The sequence below is a fragment of the Candoia aspera genome, chromosome 6, assembly GCF_035149785.1.
Source record: "Candoia aspera isolate rCanAsp1 chromosome 6, rCanAsp1.hap2, whole genome shotgun sequence".
Lineage (NCBI taxonomy): Eukaryota > Metazoa > Chordata > Lepidosauria > Squamata > Boidae > Candoia > Candoia aspera.
In genome coordinates this window covers 29,555,137-29,571,860 of record NC_086158.1, presented here as the reverse complement: position 1 = coordinate 29,571,860, position 16,724 = coordinate 29,555,137, and the positions used below count along the sequence as shown (strand labels likewise).

At 38.3% G+C, this 16,724-nt stretch overlaps 1 protein-coding gene across 1 annotated transcript in view; it reads left to right on the top strand.

Moving 5' to 3' along the window:
- PLS1 (plastin 1) overlaps positions 1-10,049 on the top strand; it is a 54,603-nt gene extending 44,554 nt beyond the window's left edge. Inside the window, exons 12-16 of the mRNA XM_063306643.1 lie at positions 325-439; positions 1,524-1,657; positions 3,036-3,159; positions 4,480-4,604; positions 8,671-10,049. Coding sequence (XP_063162713.1) covers positions 325-439; positions 1,524-1,657; positions 3,036-3,159; positions 4,480-4,604; positions 8,671-8,806 — 634 coding nt within the window. The 3' untranslated portion in view covers positions 8,807-10,049. The remainder of the gene's footprint in view (positions 1-324; positions 440-1,523; positions 1,658-3,035; positions 3,160-4,479; positions 4,605-8,670) is intronic.
- Positions 10,050-16,724: the final 6,675 nt, after the last annotated feature.

Genomic DNA, 16,724 nt, shown 5'->3' with positions numbered 1-16,724 from the left:
CCATATGTAACATTCCAATTTTAACCCTCTCATGAACTTGTTCTTATTTATGTTTAATCATTTAAGTGTTTTAATTGGTTTTATAATATGCTTTAATTGTTTGGTGCTGCCACCCAGAGTCACCTTGTATAAATCTGATTAATAACAATAACAATACTTTAAAATAGTCTTTTTTTAAAGTATGAATATTTTAGTAAATAATTTAAGTGGAAAATTTAGAAAATTTAGAAGCAGTGAAAATATCTGTTTTCTGATACATGACTAATTAAAGGATCATAGGTTTCCTTTTAATTAGAACCTTTTTTTTCTCCCTCATTCGACCAGTGACCTTGCTGATGGTTTAGTAATCTTTCAGCTCTATGAAATGATCCGTGTACCAGTAGAATGGAGCCATGTCAACAAACCACCATATCCTGCACTTGGGGGTAATATGAAAAAGGTTGGTAAATATTTCTGTGTTAGGAATTGTGGTGCCTACTTAATCACCACTAATTTCTATCCATCTGTCTCAGTTACAGGCAAACATGGTGGGGCTAGATAGCATGCATGTAAATTAATATCTGTACTGATAATTTTTGCAGTTCTATATGTGATTCACAAAGCCAAGTAGATACTTGTAACTGAATTTTGGCCCCACTGCAACTAAACACAGAAGTACCTTCCACATTATCATTTGGCTAATGTCCAGACATTGATATACAAACAATAGATGGCAGATCATAACTGAAATAGGTGAAGTATTAACATGGGTGCCAGCAAAAGTAGTAAAGAGTAGAGACATATTCAGGCGGCTACTTGATAAGAGGTCTCAAGATATAATCTACAGAGCCAACTTGGATTAAAAAAAGACAGCAGAAACTTAATTTACTCTTTGATCAATAACAAAGTATTTTATATTTTGCTCACATACAGTGCAGGGATTTTCTTTACTGTATTAGCATAGCATAGTGCAAATATATACTGTTAAAAAAAATACAGGCAAACCAGAGCTCTGGTACCTTCTCCACTATTTCATAATCATTTAAAAAACTTACAGAAAAGCTAAAGATTAGTTGCCAATCCTATATATTCATAGCCAGTTTTGAACATCTGATATAGCAGTGTCATATTCCAAATTTATTATTTTTAACAGAATACTCCTTGGAAGGAAAGAATTTTTAATGCATTTTCCAGAGTAGAAACATACCCTCTACTTTAATGTAAAGTTAAATTACTTCTTAACGCATAGGTAATGTGAGGGCAGAAATGCATAATGAAATGTAAGAATTTAGTATGAAGAATTAATTAGAAACTGAAATAATAGTCATGTCTCCCTATGTGACTTCCCTCTAATATGTTTGGCAAACCAAAATTATACCTTGTTCAAAATGTTTCTAACTGAATAGATTAAAGAAAGTGATTGTTAGATATAGAATGCACTTCTTCCACAGATATTTTTTTTTCCTTCCAAAAGTTTTACGTCAAAATATTTGCAGTTTCTAGGATAATAATTGTGATTTGTGTCTATAAACAAATAATTTCAGATTGAAAATTGTAACTATGCAATACAACTGGGAAAGACAAATGCTGGATTTTCATTGGTTGGAATTGGTGGAAAGGATCTCAATGAAGGCAACCCAACCTTGACTTTGGCATTAGTGTGGCAGTTAATGAGAAGGTGAGGCTTTATTACATCTCACTAAATGTGATAGCTTGAAAAATCAACATGTGTTCTTCACTTATTCAACCAACTGGTTTATAAACCAGTTTAAAATCCAGATAATTACTCTAGGGTTTTTTCCACTAAAATTTTTATCATTTACAATGTGCCTTTTTTTAAATGTAAATTTGCAGTACGCTGCTGTGCACGTCTGCCACACTATAAAGGACTGACCTCTAAGTCCATAAAAATTGTTGCAATCTAGAATGCTATGCAGATAATTATTCTAAATATCTAACTAAATATGTTATGGTTTGTTTTCAATGTTGCTCAAGACTGGAAAATTTATATTTGGAAATTCAGGAAGTATATTAAAAATATATTTGTGTTCTATACCCTTAATCCTATAGTATATTATAAAGATGCTTGTTATCCATAAATGTTTTTAAACACTATTTTAAAAATGCCAAAATTATTTGGAAAGTAGCAACTATGTGGAAAGGGCAACTATGAATCTTTAAGGAGTAGCCTCCTTAAGTGGCTGCTAGAGAGTTTATGCACTACAACTAGGCTTGCAACCAAAGACAGAAGATTTTCATACTGTAAGAACAATTTTGGAATCAATAACCCTCAACACAGCTCCTCCTCCAATCCTTCCACTCAGTTCCCATCACAATCATTTATTTCAGTCTTCCTTCACCACTCAGCATAGTCCCGACCCTGGCTGTCAGTGTCTAACCCATTCCAGCTCTTCCTTGAACCTCCTCCTCTCCAGGCAGCAAACTGAGGTGTGACGGCAGCCCATCTAGGTATCTGCCTTCACTTCCTGTCAGTTCATTAGTCTTCCGAAGATCTTCAAATAGCAGCTGGTCAATGACCATAATTAAGTACTTTAACTTTGCTGCACACAGTCTTCTGACATAACAGAATTCTGGTGACCATGCTTGTCACCTGTCTGACCAACACACATCCTATCTGGCTTCAGCTCCACTATCAGCCAGGTTTCTTCACTGTTTCCCCTGTTGTCACCACTCATTTCTTATTAATGCCTATTCCTGTTCACCCCAATTACTACCATTCTTTAAATACACTTCCTAACTAAAACAAGATTCTCAAAGTATAGTTAGTTATCAGAATAGGTCCACTCAAATACTTGGTTTAAAAAAAACAACCACCTGAATTCCTGTACCATCTTTTGTGATGATGCTTGAATTCCTGTACAGTGTAGTGAAGTTGTGGCTTGTATTATATACAGTATGTGATCTCTTATTTTTTCTCTCAGTGCAGTCACACCTGATGTAGATTTTGTTGAAAACTGTGTTTATCTGAAGCAATACCTGGAAAATCCAGGACAACTTTAGATTTCCTTATCAGTTGCATATACTGTCTATTGCAGGTATACTTTGAATGTACTGTCAGATCTTGGAGAAGGGGAGAAAGTAAATGATGAAACTATCATTAAATGGGTGAATCAAACTCTTGCAAATGCAAATAAGACCACTTCAATTTCTAGCTTCAAGGTAATAAAAAGACTATCCAAATAAAATGAATATTATATTAATTAGAGAAATCTTGGATGGGAATGAATTTATAGCAGAAATTCAACATTTTTTTTAAAAAATTGCCTATAATATTAGATATAAAAATGTAAAAACAGAAGGGACACTGGATGTGCATATGTATACCTATATTTGCAATGGACTACAAATATTTGTAAGTATTTTTATATGAATTTTTCTGTAGAAATATATGAAAATATATATATGAAAATATATATTGTGGAAGGAATGAGGATTTTATATGATGATTAATTAAAAATAGCAGAGGAAGATCATCTTATCAGAGAGAGTGAAATCTTGCACCTCCGCTACAACTGACATATAAGAGTCAAAAATAGAACTTAACAGAGAGTAGAGGTAGTTTATGCATCATAAAAGTATCAAAAGTATCAAAAGTAAACCATCCAGAGAAAAGGATTTTTAGTCGTCAAACGTTTTTTGAGAACAATCAATCCATTATATCACAAATTTTTGTAAAAAGATCCCCAAATCTTCATCTACCAACCAAATACTTTACAGATCCTTGAGTTTTCTATAGTTTTGAGAAATATTTTTTTCTCATGTAAATTGAAATAAAGTTACAGTTCTTATTTCTATCCACACATGAAATTCTGCATTCACTTCAATCGTCTTTGAACAAATACAGTATTCTAAAGTGCATACTGTTCATGGGAGCAAACAAATACTGTAGGAAATAGTTTTATGACCAATTAGCCAAAATATTTTTCAGAAATCCAGCTTATCTGCCTGTTTTTCTCTTGACAATGGAGCATAAGAGATACACTTCAGAATAGTAGTATTAAAGTATACATCATTCTAGGGCACCTCCTACTGATTACTTGATGTCATGGACATGAATGTTCATCTGCTTGAGCTGTTAAAAAGATGCTGACTACAGCAGTAGCACTTGCTATTTTAAGGCAGAAGAAGTTACGTTGTAGTATCCCAGGAACAAAGTTTATGACCCAGGGGACCATCTCAAAATCATAAAGGGATTCCAGAAAGAAGCAGATTACTGTATACCATTTATAATCATGTAGAAGGAAATAGTAATAATAGAAAAAAGCCATCCGGATGAAATTTCTTATGGACATGTTATCTGAGAAGCTGCAGAAAGTTTCTGAAAACATGTTGAGGAGATTTTTTTCTTTGTAATATCATGGACAACCACTGTATAAAAGAGAAAAGGATATGACAAACCAAATTAAAGATGACAAATTAGGATGAAAGAAAATAATTCATTATTGATAACTAACAATATTTTAATGTATTTCATTTCAGGATCAGTCTATAAGCACTAGTTTACCCATATTAGATTTAATAGATGCTATCGCACCAAAAGCAGTCCGTCCAGAAATGGTCAAGAGAGAAGATTTAACAGGAGCAGACAAGCTAAATAATGCTAAGTAAGTCCTTGCAGAATATTTCAGAAGACTATACTGTTGAATGAAAGCAACAAGTAATCCTTTAATGTGCCACAGTTTATGGAAGTATGGAATTTTAAAGAATAATGTTTTAGTATGGGCTAAAGCTGCCTTTGTTAGGTTTCAAATGGAAGAAATATATCAATTGTTCTTCCAACTATTATGATTATGATTATAGTTGTTACTATTAGTAGTAGTAATAATTAAATTTATTATAGTTGCCCACTCTAAAAGAGTCTGGGCTGTTTTTTTGTGTTGTTTATTCGTTTATTCGCTTCCGACTCTTCGTGACTTCATGGACCAGCCCACGCCAGAGCTTCCTGTTGGTCTTCAACACCTCCAGCTCCCCCAGGGATGAATCCATCACCTCTAGAATATCATCCATCCATCTTGCCCTTGGTCAGCCCCTCTTCCTTTTGCCTTCCACTCTCCCTAGCATCAGCATCTTCTCCAGGGTGTCCTGTCTTCTCATTATGTGGCCAAAGTATTTCAGTTTTGCCTTTAATATTTCCTCAAGTGAGCAGTCTGGCTTTATTTCCTGGAGTATGGACTTCTTGCAGTCCAAGGCACTCTCAGAATTTTCCTCCAACACCACAGTTCCAAAGCATCTATCTTCCTTCTCTCAGCCTTCCTTATGGTCCAGCTCTCGCAGCCATATGTTACTACAGGGAACACCATTGCTTTAACTATGTGGACCTTTGTTGTCAGTGTGATGTCTCTGCTCTTAACTATTTTATCGAGATTTGTCATTGCTCTTCTCCCAAGGCTTAAGCGTCTTCTGATTTCCTGACTGCAGTCAGCATCTGCAGTCATCTTCGCACCTAGAAATACAAAGTCTTTCACTGCCTCTACGTTTTCTCCCTCTATTTGCCAGTTATCAATCAAACTGGTTGCCATAATCTTGGTTTTTTTGAGGTTTAGCTGCAAGCCAGCTTTTGCACTTTCTTCTTCCACCTTCATCATAAGGCTCCTCAGTTCCTCTTCGCTTTCAGCCATCAAAGTGGTATCATCTGCATATCTGAGATTGTTAACATTTCTTCCAGCAATTAACTCCAGCCTTGATTCCTCAAGCCCAGCATGTCGCATGATGTGTTCTGCGTACAAGTTGAATAGGTAGGGTGAGAGTATACAGCTCTGCCATACTCCTTTCCAATCTTAAACCAGTCCGTTGTTCCGTGGTCTGTTCTTACTGTCGCTACTTGGTCGTTATACAGATTCTTCAGCAGGCAGACAAGATGACTTGGTATCCCCATACCACTAAGAACTTGCCACAATTTGTAATGGTCCATGCAGTCAAAAGGCTTTAGAATAGTCAATAAAACAGAAATAGATGTTTTTCTGAAACTCCCTGGCTTTCCATTATCCAGCGGATATTGGCAATTTGGTCCCGAGTTCCTCTGCCTTTTCTAAACCCAGCTTGTACATCTGGCAATTCTTGCTCCATGAATTGCTGAAGTCTACCTTGCAGGATCTTGAGCATTACCTTATTGGCATGTGAAATGAGTGCCACTGTTCGATAGTTTGAACATTCTTTATTGTTTCCCTTTTTTGGTGTGGGGATATAAGTTGATTTTTTCCAGTCTGATGGCCATTCTTGTGTTTTCCAAATTTGCTGGCATATAGCATGCATTACCTTGACAGCATCATCTTGCAAGATTTTGAACAGTTCAGCTGGGATGCCGTCATCTCCTGCTGCCTTGTTATTAGCAATGCTTCTTAAGGCCCATTCAACCTCACTCTTCAGGATATTGGGCTGTTTACAACATATTAAAATATACAATTAAAACAATTAAAAACATAACAGCAAAACGTAATGTCCCAGACAGGAAACAACCATATCAAACTAAAATACAACAGATGCTCCACAAACAGATTAATCCCAAGCTTGGGAATATTTCATTCATATAACAAAGTACATTAATGCTGGGAAACATATAACATCTCCTTCTGCCGTGACTAATCTTTGCTGGAAAAAGATTTGCATTAGGCATAGTGATGCAACATCGGAAGGTCGGCGGTTCGAAACCGCGCAGCGGGGTGAGCTCCCGTTGTTCGTCCCAGCTCCTGCTCACCTAGCAGTTCGAAAACATGCAAATGTGAGTAGATCAATAGGTACCGCTTCGGCGGGAAGGTAACGGCGTTCCGAGTCGTCATGCTGGCCACATGACCCGGAAGTGTCTATGACAACGCCGGCTCCAAGGCTTAGAAACGGAGATGAGCACTGCCCCCTAGAGTCGGATTCGACTGGACTTTACGTCAAGGGAAACCTTTACCTTTACCTTTAGCATGTCATACTTACTAGATTTTGACATAAGTCAAATAATATTTAATGGGTTAGATTTAGAATTAATCATATCCATGGCAGGATCATTGCAACTGCAATGAGTCACATTAAAGGTACTCTGCATTGATATCAGTCTACTAAAGCAGTAACATCTTTTTACAGATTTGTGTGGGAGCCTGAAAAATAAATGTGCATGCTTTAGCAGTCCTCACAAAAGGACTGAAGCACTTCTTCTGAATAATTTTTGAAGCAAGTACAGCCTTACTCTACAATATATGCTAATTGAGTTAATCTAGGGTAATTACTTATTGTTAGTATGGCCTAATTTCGTTAGTATGCTCTAATTTCCCCCTTTCACAAATTCAATTGAAAAACAGAATTGCTTTCCTGAATCAATGTCTGGGATAAGACATCATTTATACCGGGATGGGTAAATGTATACTCAATCCAGGTAAAACTGATAAAGTTGTTACTAGGCAGATAGTTTTGGAAATATCTGTTACGTGTACAGCCGAACTTTCCCGAAATTACCATGTTTGTGATTGGGAACACTTCTGAATCATGGTGGCCTGATAGGGAGTGTTTTGAATCACATTTAACTAATGTGAGCTGTAGCTATTGCTAGAATATAGAACCCTGACCGTTGTCACTCAGGCTTTGTCATTTAGAGATTAGATTATAATAATAGGGTCTCCATGAAGCTATCCTTGAAAGCCATCTGGAAATGACATCCGACTTTCTGAATTGTTAACAGTTTGAAATTAGTGTATATCTACACAGCCCTTTCCTACGACTGTATTTTCAGTATATTTCTATAAGCTGAACAAAGGTAGAGGCTGGTACTCTTTTACTGTCATTTTATATAATGAACTTCCAAGCTGTTTTCAGGGGCAGTCTCACAGAGAATTCAACATAGTGCTACAGCTTTGAATCTTTGACGTTCCCTTTTGTGAGAAGTCAGTACGATCTCACTATCCTTCCCAAAGCAACAAAGTGTTCTTTTTCTTAATGTTCTTTTAAAATGTTACGGGTTAGTATACATTCCCCATTTTTTTTTTGCTACTTCTTTCTGAATTGGTTTGGGTTTCACTTCATTATTTAATTATATGATTTATATCCCATTTTTCTGCCCATATGACACTCAAGACAACTAAATAATAAATCTTATTTGAATCTTATTAAAACAGTTAAAATCTCTGTTACAACTAAGTCAGACCAAAAAGGGCTGGCTGGAATTCAATGCAAGGTATTGACACCTTGGATTGAGTGAAACTTCCAAGAGAATACATATTGTTTACAGTACATTATTATTTTTTATTTCTCTGCTATAATTGTATACTGTGCAATGTTGTGGGAAATTCATATTTTATAATATTTTACATAGTGTTTTATACATTGCATAAAACTGTTGAAAAGTAAATAGACAAAGATAGCTTAAAACATTGACACATATCTTTGACTGTAAACTATTCATAGGTTGGTGAAAAGAATATGCTGCAGTCAACTTTTGTTAAACAATGCATCTTTAAAAAAATATAACTATTACAGCTCCTCTGAAAAGATAGTCCTCAGAGTTGGGGAACTATCTGGAATAGAATGGGATATAGCATGTAGGATTGTGATAGGTTATGATTGGAGAGAAGAGTGGAGAAAATTTATTGCCTCGTTAGCAAAGACAAAAGTTACTAAGTAAAGCATCATTAGGTACACCTTCATTGTAAATAATGCTGAATGAGTAATTTTTTTCCTCTATTTCTTTCCAAGATATGCTATTTCAATTGCTCGGAAAATTGGTGCTCGTATATATGCCTTACCAGATGACTTGGTAGAAGTGAAGCCAAAAATGGTTATGACAGTGTTCGCATGTTTAATGGAAAGAGGACTAAACAAAATAAAATAAAGAAGACTTTTTTCATTTTCTGCCATGATAAACACATTCAATGCCTCATTGTTTACAGACTAAGGTGAAGCAGATAATTTATATACATAAAGTAAAGATAGAGTATTTTAAATGATTTCTTTTTTAATTATCATCTGAAATGTGTATTAGTATGTGAGCTAACATTTCTAACATGATGCAATAATTGTAGTTAACATTACTATGTTCAGCAGTTTTTTTAACCTGTATATGATTTATTTTTCTCAATGCAAAGATTCCCAAGATTGTGAAGTGCTGTTTTAGGAAATGCTGTGAAGTCAACATTTTTAACTGATGAGATAAATTTCAATTGTTGCTGGCAAATTTCACTCGCTATGGTTATAAAATAAGGAGACAATGTTTTAAAGATGGGTTTAGTTATTCTCTATTTGGAAATTAATAAGTAAATAATAAATAATGAGGGCCAGTGAAGTTGTAACAAATGTACTTCAAGCATGATTTAGGTATTGAGAAGAAAATACTCCCTTACCAGTCACTTTTTTCCATTACCCTGCTGGTGTAAATTATAGTTAGCTGTTATGTGAGTAGCTCTGTTCTCCATGATTTAGATTTCTTGTTGGAAAATGACTTCACAGAGAGATGGTACTAACTGTAAACCTTAAACACTGATGAGACTGGGGAGGGAAGAATCAGCAAAATTTGCTCTGGAGAGAGAGAGCATATTCCGTTTCAGTCTCAAATCCCATCAGCATGGACATGGAATGAGACATCTACATTGGCTCCAGAGTAGTAGCTTTTGTTTATTAAATTGTAAACTTTTTTATATTTCAATTTCTCCGAAAAAGGAATCTATAGAGAATATGATAGCGTGCTACCTTAGTTACCTTTATGACACAATCAGGGATGTGACAAAGTAGAGATATTTTGATGCAGAAGAGGAATGTTGGTGTATTCAGATAGCTGTGCTTGTATGCCTCTAGTACTGCTAGGACAACCATTATATGTTAGATGCAGGATTGTACTGTTAATTAGCTAGTTAAATATTGGGAATTAATTTATTTTTAATTTGTAACACTGATAGTTAAAACATACAACTTGTGCTGTTTGAACTTACACATTCCATTTCTTATTCTGTAAAAATGTTTGTTTGGTATTACTACTTGTACATTTTATAAAAAATACTATAGAAAAATCAAACTGTTAGGGTTTGAGGTCTAGAATAAAACTAATCAAAACATGTATAATGATATCAAGAAGCAAATCATATATATATTGTATGCCTTCTGTGTGTGTGTGTGTGTGTGTGTGTGTGTGTGTGTGTATAAAAATCAAAAGAAATAGCAAGTCCTGTTTTGGGCCTCCCATAAATGCAGTGGGCTTTCTTGAGAATATTTTTAATGTGTGTGCATGCTCTGTTTGTTCTATATATCTATTTGTTATATTAGCTACTAAACAGTAGGAGGCACTACAACCAGTTTAAATCTTTTGGGGATTCTTCAGGCCTAGATATCCTCCATACTAGAGGAGGATTTGGCAGATACATATACCTCATACTGGCCAATAGCTAATATAAAATCTAAAGCTATATAAGCCCTCCCACCTCGCCATAAGGGGAGGTGGTCTTGAGGCCTCTAGCATTAGGCACAGAACAATAAAAACTACAAAACTTTCTAGTATGAAAGCATATAGAAAAATGGAAGGCATACCTACATAATACTGACCTATCTATCATATTTGAAATTAAGCAGGTTAATTCAGCCTTTTTCAGTTTGAGATTTTGCTTTAATTATGCCTTATTTTCATTAATTAATTCTACTATGACAATTTTCTGCCTCAAAATGGCTATATATGAATCTCGGTTGGATAGAGTTCTGGCAGCTGGAGGCTCAGATTGCCAATTCATTGCTTTATAGTATACTTGTGTGTAGGCCTGGAAATGTTTTAAAGTTACTTTAAAATTCCAAACACTTCTTTATTTTTGTTATTTTGTTGAAATGCTATTTTGGGGACAATGGTTGTGGATATGAGACCTTGCCAGAGCCCCAGTTTATCTTTATTTTCTCTAGGATCTAAATTCTTTTTAATTTTATTTCCATTAATTTCCTCCTTTCTTCTCTGCTTTGCATTCATGGTTTTGAAATTACTTGTTTCAGTTTGCTTTCTCTGCAATGAATTGCTGTTAGAAGCTGCAACAAAAATATCTTAACAGAAGTAAGCCAAGCTGTATCAATTGTGTGGCTTTGTTTGGTTTCATTATTTCTTTTTCAATTTGGATTTCTAAATTGCATAGATGAGGCTCAATGGCCCCTTTAAATTATCTTGTAATGCATTTACTGGTCTTTCTTGATAATAAATAACTGGAGATTCTGTGCATTAAATGAGAAGGACTGCAATTAATGTGCTAAAGCAACAAGCATTTTGGAGTAGAGCAGGCCTGTACAACATGCCCCCCGCCAAACAGCCTTGTGTGGGCCACTGGCTTTTTTTGAAAATTCAAAGAATCCATTGCCACCAGATGTCCCTGCTGTCCTGAAAGACATGCTGCCAAGTGCCTCTAACACCTGTCTGATGCTGCCAGCCCCATCGCAGCAAATCACTAGCCACCATACAATTGATTGGTGCACCAACTATTCTCTGTGGCCTGCAATATTTTTAAATTTATAAATGTGGCCCTTTCCCCATTATGAGATGTGCAGACTTGGTGTAGACTGTGCTGCCTCAGAGTTGTAACCCAAATTCCTGTATGCTTGTGACAGCTTGCATTTAGCTCTGGTTTCCTGCTGGCTAGTCATGTATCCACTTAGATATCCAAACAAACACATTGTGCTCATTTGTTGATAACAGAAGCTGAGATAGGAACATTGTTTAGTCACCCATAGGAAAATATTCCCACAAGAGGAAGAATGGCTTTTGGGCTGGCATCAGAAGTGGAGGCTTCAAATACCCAGGAACTCTGGAAAGGAGAACCAGGGGAGAATGGAGGTAATGGCTGATTACTTAGATAGCCCTAAATAGCTTTGGCTGTGAAACTCCATAGCTTTAATAAAGAATTTAGTTGGGCGTGGCAGTATTCGCACTGCTGAAGGCTTGTTAGTTGGAGAATGACCTGAAGTCCATTAAGGGGAGGATGGTAAGCTCTGGAAAGATTGCTGATGCAAAGAGGAGGAAGCACTTTAGAATTTTAGCTATTTAACATAGAGGATCCCTCAGAGACAAGAGAAGATCAAAATTCAAAGATTTTCCACTCTGAGGAAAGCCAGATGCCAGCCTGACTCACAGAGGGAAAATCATCACCAGAATCTGCAAGCCGCTCTAAATTAGGAGGAATGTAAATATATCAGACTGGCCAATACAAACATACAGGTAGTCCTTGAGTTACAACTGCAATTGGGATCAGAATTGCTGTCACTAAGCAATGCGGTCGTAAAGTGTGATGTCACGTGATCGCATTGCTTAGCAATGGCAATCCAGGCAGTCCCAGCTGTTGTTGTAACCCCAGAAACTTGAATCATTAAGCGGGAAGCCAGGCAGCAGAATGAGTCCCAGGTAAAGACTGTGGGGGTGCCGCAGGGGGGTGGGGGAGGTCCTGGGAGGCCCAGGACAGGTCACGCAAGAGTTGAGGGAGGGGGTTGCTGCAGTGCAGCATGAGCTCAGGAAGGCCATGGAAACAGCATGCGCAGTGCATGCAAATGCAGGGTAGCCAGGGAAAGACAGCATGGGGTATGTGCATGCATGTGTGCAAGCATAGGGAGGCTGGGGAAAGGATGCAGAGTGTGTGCAAGTGAAGGGGGGAAGGAGGGCATAGTGGCATGTGAGTGAAGAAAGGCTGGGGGTGGGGGAGGCTTACCCAAGCAACTTGAAACCTTCCCTGCTGGCTTCCCCATTGACTTTGCTTGTGGGAAGCCAGCAGGGAAAGTTGCAAATGGCAATCATGTGACTGTGGGACACCACAACCAGTGGTAAGTCTGAACTGGTTGCCAAGCACTTGGACGGAACTTCGAGGACCAGTCGTAAGTAGCTTTGTTCAGCACCATCGTAACTTTGAATGGTTGCTGAACAAGTGGTCGTAACTCAAAGACTACCTGTATGCTACTGGTTCATTTCTGGACTTAATTCAAAGTGCTGGTTTTGACCTTTAAAGCCCTCAGTGGCTTAGGACCAGGTTACCTGGAAGAGTACCCCTTCCTGTGTGTACCTACCTTTCATGGCCCAGTAGAAAGGAGAGCAGAACAGAGGTTCTATTAGATTATTGCCAAGCAACAGAGTAAACATTCCGATGAGTGGCAGTTGGCTGCAGCCTATATAAAAGACTTGGCTACCGTTGTTCTCTCTGCCGGAAACAACGTCTAGTTCAGGTGTGATCCCTGTGTAGAATTTCTTGAAACCTACCAACCTTGACCCAGCTCTTGAAACTTGGACCAACTTTAGATGTCCTAGGCAAGCCTTTGCTTTGTTTGACATTCCTGAATACATTGCTAACTCTGTTACCTGAAAATAAACCTGATAATCTTCCAAGAAACTATGTACGTGTGTGAGGCTGAAATCTGAAGTAGGATAGTTTGTTTCCAGCCCCAGTTAACTCTTTTTGACTGGGAGTGAAACCCTTGTTACAGCCTGGAGCAGTTACCTGGAATTTTTACACTTCATAATTAGTTTTTCTTTAAAAAGGTGATATTAGCATTTAAGCATGGCATCCATGCCTTTTTTTCAAGTTCAGGAAACCGTGTTTTCCTTTTACCCAAAACCCTTTCTTTCTTTTATGTGCAAAAACTAATCTTTTCAGCAACTAAACAATAGAGAGCATATTCTGAAAGTCATTGAATACAATTGCAAGTTTTAAGATGATACAAACCCGGCTGGGAAAGGGAGTGACATAACCCATAAATTTGCCACTTGTGGGATGTTATCTAGATTCAATGTTTTCTGTTGTTCAATTCTCACATGTAATCAATGTCTTTTATTGTTTGATTACTTGCTTTATCATGTATCACACACACCAAATGTATGTATCATTTATCTCTGTACCCTATAAAAGGACTTGACCCCTCCTTAATAAAGGCTTTTGCTTTGGCCTGAATTGCTGTGTGATTCATGTTTTCGGGTAGGCAGAAAGCCACTTTGCAAAGTTAGTCTCTCTCCCAAATTCAGGGACCAAGTTTTTATTAGCTCCATGCCAAACTCGGGGTGCCTGAGTTTCTAGGCAACAGAGCAACTTGTGTCTGAGAATGCCCAGCTGATACATCAAGTTGCTCTGCTCTCAGCTCAGCTCCAAGCCTTGCAGGCGGCAGCACCCTCTCCATGCAGAAAATGTCCTATTGCCTGCCCAGAGAAATTTGATGGGACACTCTCTTAATTTCCTGCCTTCTGGGCACAATGCAATCTATACATGAGCTTAAGAGAAGACGACTTTCCAGCCAACAAACATCAAGCAGGATTCATAATCAGCCTTTTATCTGGAAATGCTGCCAGGTGGGTCATGCCATTGTTAACAGTGGTCCCTACTGAACAATTTTAATGTGTTTAGTCAACAACTTCAAGCAATGTACTGTATAGTGACCCTGTGAAAACTCAGCAAATCACCATATCCGAAAGCTGAAACTAGGGCGCAGCTCAGTGGCTGAATGTGTAAGTGCTTTTAGGCTCATTTCCCAAGATCTGGCCTGGAATAAAGCTGCTTTGATCAACCAATTTCATGAAGGGTTGGCAGACGATGTTCTTGATGATTTAGCATGAACTGAGTGTCCAGGCACGATATAAGAATTAATTCAGCTGTGCTTGCAGATAGATGGGCGCCTACAATAGTGAAAGGCCAGGGCCCGTACTAACAAACCTGTTGTTAAGCCTGCAACACCTCAGCCCAAGTCTAGTCTTGAGAAAACCTCCACTGAAAACATCCCCATACAGATTAGGGGTGTACAGCCTCATTTGACAGATGCTGAGAAGGCATGAAGGTGGAGAGAGGGGCTTTGCTTGTACTGTGGTGGTCAGGAACATATGGCAACAAATTGCCCTGCCAAGAAATCCAGCTCAGCGCTCTTGGGAAATGGACCTCACCCAATTTTAGGTGGGCTACTAAATCGGGACCAAGTTCTGGCAATGCAAGCCCAAACACCATGTCCCACTCCATCAAAACACTTAGTAGTTTCAGTGTCATTGCGCATACCAGGGAAACCTGTTTTGGAAAACTGGCCCATGCTTGGTTCTGGAGCTACAACCAACTTCATGGACCTTCAATTTGCTGCAGACCATGGCATTTGGAAGTATACTCTCCAACCATCCCTAGTGGTTGAAACAATAGACAACCACTACGATCAGGTCCTGTGGTTTGGGCCACAACACCATTGAACATGCAACTAGGAACTCATCAGGAAAAGACTGAGTTCTACCTTGCTTCAACATATCATTTTCCCATTGTCTTGGGCTTGGAATTATTTCAAGCACATGATCCACAGATTGTGTCCACAGGAACCATAACTTTCCCTGTTCCTTGTTGTAACCACCACATGACTGCCATCTCTGCGACTTAAGCTACCGAACAAGAGGGAGAGATACTTCAAGACCTTCCCTCCAAATACTGAGACTTTGCAGATGTATTTAGTGAAGGAGAGGCAGATCAGTTACCACCTCATTGACCATATGACTGCTCCATTGATCTGATACCTGGGGCCCAGATTCCAGTTGGGCATCTCTACTCCCTCTCAGAACCAGAGTTGGCTGTGTTGAGGAGTTCATTATCAAAAATCTAAAGAGGGGTTTTATTCGAGCCTTGTCCTCTCCTGTAGAGGCTCCCATATTATTTGTAAAAAGGAAATCAGGAGAACTTAAGATTGTGCAATGGCTACAGGCAGTTAAACCAGATTACTGTGCGTAATCATTATCCTTTGTCACTTGTTTCAGGACTCCTAGAATGTCTCCAAAATGCCCAGGTGTTTGCGAAGCTGGACCTTAAGGGTGCTTATAAACTGGTACGAACCTGGAAAGGGGATGAGTGGAAGACCGCGTTTTGCACCCAGTATGGGCACTTAAAATACACAGTCATGCCCTTCAGATTAATTAACATTCCTGCAGTCTTTCAGCATTTCACGAATGACGTGTTCCAAGATCTTCTGGACTGCTATGTCATCATTTACCTCGATGACATTCTGATTTTTTTGAATTCCCTTGCAGAGCACGTACAACAGGTAAGAACTGTATTACAAAGGCTTTGAGAAAATTGTTTGTTTGCCAAGCTCTTCAAGTGTGAATTCAAAAGGACTACCATTGACTTCCTAGGCCATCGCATCTCTTCCATTGATATTGCCGTGGATCCTGATAAGGTGGATGCTATCTTATCTTGGCAGCCTCCACACAAAGTCAGGGACATACAATGCCTGTTGGGTTTTGCAAACTATTGCCGGTCTTTCATTTCTTGGTTTACCAAAGTCACAGCCCCATTAACCAACCTCCTCCAGAAGAAGGTTCCCTTTCAATAGGATGAGAGGATCCAGAAAGGTTTTGAAACTTTGAAATCTGCATTTGCCTCTCAACCCATCCTTTGCCACCCAGATCCAGTAAGACCCTTTGATGTGGAAACTGATGCCTCTGATGTAGCAATATTGCTACAGACAGACCCACATTCTTCCAGTCTCTTCCCCTGTGGGTATTACTCATGGAAACTAAACACAACCGAGAAGAATTACATCATCTGCTGGCAATCAAAGCCACCTTTAAAAACTGGTGACATTTACATGAAGGGGCCAAATATCCGGTAGAAGTCCACACAGACCATCAGAATCTTGAACATCTGCAGACACCCAGAAAATTGAACCAAAGACAAATCCAGTGGTCACTGTTTTTCTCCTGTTTCAATTTCAAAGTTATGTACATTCCCAGCAGCCATAATAAGTGGGCTGGTGCCCTTTCCAGGAAACTGGAATTTGAACATTCTGACAAACTTCCA